Genomic DNA, 6,085 nt, shown 5'->3' with positions numbered 1-6,085 from the left:
TCCTCTTCCAGGTCCAGTGAGCATGAGAATGCCTATGAGAATGTCCCTGAGGAGGAGGGCAGGATGCGGAGCACCCCCATGTGACCGCGCTTGCCCATGGCCCCCAGCGCTGATCCCGGGCACCTGTGATTGGTGCCACTCCTCTGTGCAGGAATCTTCAGTAAGGGGCTGACTCCTCCAAGCCCACATCTCCCCACCCTCCCCTGACTTGTCCCAGCCAAGGTCAGAATTCAGACTGTCTGGATTGAGATTCGGCTGTGGCCCTGGGGTCTCCTACCCAATTGGATTCAGAAGACTCTTCTGGAGACAGCTCAGCACCTCCCGTCCTGTTTCACATTTCCTCCCCGCAACTGTGGAAATAGCCCTTATTTCTGTGAAATAAAGACTTTTGTACTTCTGAGGCTGAGGCTTGAAAGCCTTAGAAACAGCCCCTCAGGCTTCCATCGAGCCCTGATCTTGCTTTCTGGATTATGCCAATCACCTCCAAAGCCGTTGTCATGGTGGCTTTGGAGGATTACCCAGGAAGCCCTCCCTGGGAGGTGCCCTGGGACCAGGGGGATCACCCACTCTACCTTTATTCTAGGCAGCACCAACCTTCTCCCGCTCCTGCCTCCATACTGCCTGGCATTGTGGTGGGCTCATTCATTTCTCATCCACCTAGCTCTGTCCCCCTCCCCATAGTCTCTCTGGGAAGGCTTTGTGCATAGAAAGCACCAGGAAGTAGTCTTTGGCTAGGACTCAGGAAACCCAGATTTGAGTCCCGGGTCCCTTGCTGGCTTGCTGTGTGACCTTGGGAGAGTCACCATCCTCTCTGAGCTCAGTTTTCTCTCTGTGGGGGGTTTGGCCAGTCTCACCACAGAGCCAGAGTGGAATGGTCCTCACCGATGCCACTGACTCCCAGTTCTGGGTGGGGGCAGAGTCAGGGTACCGGGTTCTAGCGGGAATGAAGAAGGAAGGAAGGGAGAGAAGAGGCATGACTGAGGGGCTGGCTGACCCTGGAGGCCCGTGACTGTTGTTTTCGTCTGGGGTGACAACCTGAGACAGACTCGCCTGGAAGCACTCTCAGAGGCAGGGGAGTGGGGCTAGAGAGTAGGAGACAGTCCCCCTTGTCTTCGAGATCTCCCTCTCCCCGCCTGTCTCAACCTGTCGCAGCCCCCTCACTTTGCCGTTGCAGCCATTCCTTTGTTGTTCTAAGGCTTCTCTCCAATACCTCTGGGGGAGACCCATCTGAAATCTGAATTACTCCTTTTCTAATAACTGGGTCTAGTTTGCCACCTGCAGCAGTGAGGAGAGCCCTGAGCAGAGGGATGGCAGGGGCTTTGCCTGAGGCCTGTCCCTGTCCTGCGGTGTAACCTGGGGGCAAGTCTCCTCCGCCCTCTGAGCTTCGGCTCAGTGACTTGAGGTTGTAGCTCTTGTGAGTCCCACTCTCGGCTTTTCGCTCATGTGGGTTGATGTCTTCTCATACACCTCTGCTAGTTTAAACTCTGCATATTTCTTTTTCTTGGCCTAGCCAAGGTTCCCCGTCTTCTAGAAAGTCTTTCTTGATTAGACCAGAGGGCAGAGTCAGGGGACCAAGCAGCCCAGCCTCTCACTCAGCAGACACCCCCTTCTTCCGCTCAAGTCTCCTGGTCTGGGCCTTTTGGCTGCCTGGATCTGATTCTCCTTGCATAAAGCTACATTCCCTCCCACTGCTGCCCCCAGCATTCATTGAGAAGGGGGTGGTACCCCCACCAGCCTGCCTGCCTGAAGGCAGAGCCACCATTCCTCTGTGTCTCTGCAGCAGGAGAAGCCAGCCCTTCTTCCCTGTGAGGTTTTACCAGCAAGAGCCTGGGGCAGCTGCTGTCCTGCCCTGGTTCCTGGGGCAGGTCCCCCAGCACCCTGCCCGGGGCCTCCTCAGCCCCCTACCCATGCTAGCAGGACCAGGATGGAGGGAATCCTGGGGATCCTGAAAGGGACTGGGCTGGCACTGACCTTCCTCCCCCTACTCCATGTTTCCTGCCCTGACAGGGGGCAGGGGGCATGAGGCATGGAGCTGCCGACCCCAGAATGACGGAGCCCCCAATCCTTATCACTAGTTCCCACCTGCCCGCCTGGCCAGATGAGGGAGGGAAAGGAGGCTGGGCCCGGGCCAGGGCGGCGCTTAATGACCCTCCCGGGGCCTAATCTCAGGCTGGCAGCCGCTGAGTAGCTCGGGCTTGCTCCTGGAGGAGGCTGATAACGCACCAGCTGGGCCCCCATCATCTATCGGGGCCGCACAGCCAGTCCCGAGGGGGCAGCGCTCAGGGGGCCTGGGGAGGGGGAGCCTCTGGGCTGGGACCCTGAAGGAGGTGAGCTCTCCGCCCCTGGCCAGGGGGCGGGGATAGGCGATTCTGAGGTGACAGATGAGGGGGAGGAACAGGGCAGGCAGAATGGTGGGCTGGGCCGGCAGGAACCCCAAATGGCGGGTGCTCCTTCACGCCTTCCGGCTCCCTCCCCACCCTTTTCTCCCCATTCGGGACTTCCCCCACCCAGTCCCGGTCTCCTCTCGGGCTCTCCCAGCCTTTATCGATTTCAGATCTCCGTCTTTCTGTTTCTGTCTTTGTGAGTGCCGGCTCTTGGCCTGTTTTTGTCTCCATCTCCTTGTCTCTGTACCGTCCCCCCTTTTCCTCCCTCCCCGTGAGCTCAGTGCTCACCGTCCCTCTCTCCCCTTGCATCTTTTATCTGTTTCCAGATGGTTCTCCCCGTTGGCCCTTCCCCAGCTCTTCGCACCTGTCCAAGCTGCCTTGACGCTGCCCTTGGCCGGGGAAGTGCCCTGATCCCTCCGCCTGCTCTCGGGGCAGAACCGCTCAGGTTGTCCAGGCCCTGTCTCAAGGACCAGGAACTTCTCTTAGGACATTCTTGCTCCTCCTACTTCCTGGAACAGGACTTTCACCTTTTTTCCCCCTCCCCTACCTAAAACGTACGGATGTCACAGGTTTGCATTGCAGGTGACACCTAAACTCTGGCACCGAAGGCTCCGCCCAGGAACTGCAGAGTTGACTTAGGTTGCAGAATAGCTTACTTCAGTTAGACTTGAAGAGGAACTTCCAGCCTGAAGTTGATTTTTAAAAAAGGGTGTGGAGTTCTATTCTGAGCATCACCTGTGATAGGACAGAGTGCCAGGTGGTCAAGATGATTTTCAAGATTATTTTACTCATACTCAGAGTATCGTGAGCAGAAATACTGCTTGCTTATTGTGCTTCAAGGAGCCATCAGATGGAGACTGCTGCCGGGCAGTCTCTTCCAGCCCAGGGTAGAGAGGTGGGGTGGGGTGGAGGATACAGAGCGTCACTGAGAGGGGGTGTGACCCAACTCACACACACTCTGCCCTGTTCCTGGGGACCAGTCTCACAGGTGAGTCAAACGGCTGGAGCTGTCAGACTTGTTCTGGGACCAGGGCAGGAGGCACCTGCCTCCCTTCCAGATCTGGTCTGGGGCCTGGACTTCCTAACTCTGCTCTCCTCCCAATTTTCAGTTCCCAGAAGTACATACAGTGGCTAAGAGTTTGATCTTGAGAATTGTGCAGACTCTGGTTCAAATTCCAGATGTGTGTCTGCTCGTGGGACCATTCAAATGCTCCGTTCGCTTGCCAGTAAAATTGGTTCTGTCCTGTCTTCCTTGCAGGACTGCTGGGAGGAAAGATAATGTATGTTATAATCACACCTGAGACTTGCCAGAAGGTCATCTAGGCTCAGCTTAGATGCCACTTCCTCCGGGAAGAGTCCCCACTGGGTTAGATGCTTCCTCGGAGCTATTCCAGCCATGTCTGTGTTCATCCTATCTTGTTGTCTGTTTACTTGATTGTGTCCTGCTCTAGTCAGGCCCGGGAGCTCCCTTGAGGTCAGGAATGGGGTCACTTCCTTTCTGTGTCGCCAGTACCCAGGACAGGGCTGGATTCAGGGGAAGGGAAGAGACCCAAAGGAAGGGACTAGACCTCAGTCCAGCTGTAAATCCTTCTACACCCCTAAGCCCCACAGGCGCAGACACACATGTGGGCACACCCACACACATGCACTCATTCTCTCTCTCTGGTTGAAGGTCCTGGGATCAGTGACAAATCCCCCTGAACATCGCTGCTCCATCTGGCCTTCGGTTTGTTTCTGGAAGGTGGAGGAGTGCTGCTCTCCCTCCTTCAGCCTGCAACCTTGGCTGCCATCTGGTGGCTGCACACCCAATAGGAAGAGCAGATTTCAGCAGAGCCTTTGAACTTGAGCTTCAGGTGTGGCCCTTCCCCCACTTAAGCACTGGGATCAGAGGCCTTCCCATAGCATGTCCCTAGGGACCCTCATAGGTTGTGCCAGCTCCTTGCTCAGTCTTCCTGTAGGCTTCAAGGGCAGCCAGGCCTCCAGTGCCTCCTTGTGGCCTCAGAAGTCAAGTTCGTGAATATCTAAGGTTCCAAATACTACTAGAGGGGCCAGGCTCTTGGGAATTCAGTCATCCTGGTCCTATTGACACACTTCCCTTTCTCTCAGAAATGGTCTGGGAATCCAGTGGCTTCTGCCATGGGTGTTATTTCATGGGGTAAGGGATGACCACATTTCTGGAACCACATTCCCTGGAGACTTTAACCCCTTGGAGAAGCAGGAAAGAGAGAGACAGAGATAGAGACAGAGACAGAAACATAGAGACAGAGAGAGACTGAGAGAGAGAGGTAGGGGAGGTATCAAGGATGAGTCCCAGTATCATTCTGAGCAAGGTGGATCCAGGGACACTGTACTGGGTTATGCAGACTGTGCCTCTACGAGCTGTCATGGGCTTGCAGCAGCCTCTGGGGAGGGGCACCTTTTCCTTATTCTCACAAAAGCCCCATATAGGCTAGTGAATGGCACTGAGAATGGCAGGTGCTCGTGGATAAGCAGGAGTATGTGTGGAGTAATGATACATTTATGGACATGTGGTGTTTAGCAACCTGTGTGGTATCTTTAGGGAATGGAGGAGGACGTTTGGGTGCACAGCTCAGACCTGAAGCTCAGTTGAGCAGTTACTAGTTGAGCCAGAGATTTTGCCTTCAAGTTGGATGCCCACTGGGAGGTTAAGAGCCCAGATCTGAGTCGGGCAGCCCTGATACAGTGCCGTCCCGACACTTAATATCTGTGACCTTGGATAAATCAGCTCCACTTTAGGAACTTTGGTTTAGTCATCTGTAAGTTGGGGGCAGTAAATGGTATCTATCTAATAGATGAAAAGAAACAATGCAGAAAAACATGTAGAATAGTGCCTAACACACAGTGCACAATAAATGTTAGCTTTTTTTTTTTTTTAATTTTCATTATTATTACAGGATGAACCGAGTTGGAAGCAAGGCCACAGTGTCTCAGAGCTAGCAAAATCCTTAAGCCCAATTTACTAATATGGCATTGTGGAATCTGAAGCCCAAGGTGGAGCAGGGTTGGAAGTGGGGGTTGGGGGGAGAGTGGTGGCACCTGCCCAAGTCATGTAACAGTCAGGGTGAGAGGTAGGCTCAGCATGGCTGGAGGGTACAGAACATGCTGGGCCCAGCTGCCCTCCTGGGCCTCTGGAGGCACCACCACAATGGGGTGGGTTGCCCAGGTTCGTTCTGCATTGTTGAAGCCGGTACAGTTTTGTACATGGACTCTGCAAATGAATAACAGCACCCTTGACTTGTTCTGGCTGTGAGTTCGGGGGCGTGGGATGGAGGTGGTGAGGACAAATGCTGGAAAAGTGGAGAAAGGGTCAGGGAGGAGAACTCCAGGGGGCAGAGAGAAAAAGGAGAGAGAGGAGTGGGAAGAAACTGCTGGAAGACTCTTCTGGGCCCCAAGAGCTAATGAGCTGAAACAAGAGACTGGGAAGGGCCTTCCCTTAAACCTAAGCACAGTGACAGTGGTGGTGGTGGTTTTTACACAGAAGGTGAGGGCTGCTGTATGGCTGCCAGGATGCTTTCCGGCTACAGCCCCATTCTCATCCTACCGGGTTGTATAATTGGGCCCATTGTCTTGAGGGGAAAATGCAACCTCAGAGAGGGAGGTGACTTGCTCAGGTGACTTACACAGCCGGTTAGTGGCATTGGACTGTGGTCTTTTGATTTTAAACCATGGCTAATTCTACT

At 54.4% G+C, this 6,085-nt stretch overlaps 1 protein-coding gene across 1 annotated transcript in view; it reads left to right on the top strand.

The window, feature by feature from the left end:
* Positions 1 to 447, top strand: part of PDZK1IP1 (PDZK1 interacting protein 1) — a 5,437-nt gene extending 4,990 nt beyond the window's left edge. Inside the window, exon 3 of the mRNA XM_023534999.1 lies at positions 12 to 447. Coding sequence (XP_023390767.1) covers positions 12 to 84 — 73 coding nt within the window. The 3' untranslated portion in view covers positions 85 to 447. The remainder of the gene's footprint in view (positions 1 to 11) is intronic.
* The last annotated feature ends 5,638 nt before the right edge of the window (positions 448 to 6,085 follow it).

Source organism: Pteropus vampyrus, unplaced genomic scaffold (genome assembly GCF_000151845.1).
Source record: "Pteropus vampyrus isolate Shadow unplaced genomic scaffold, Pvam_2.0 Scaffold135, whole genome shotgun sequence".
Classification (NCBI taxonomy): domain Eukaryota; kingdom Metazoa; phylum Chordata; class Mammalia; order Chiroptera; family Pteropodidae; genus Pteropus; species Pteropus vampyrus.
Note: the sequence above shows the minus strand (reverse complement) of the source record. Positions and strands in the feature narration are given on the sequence as shown.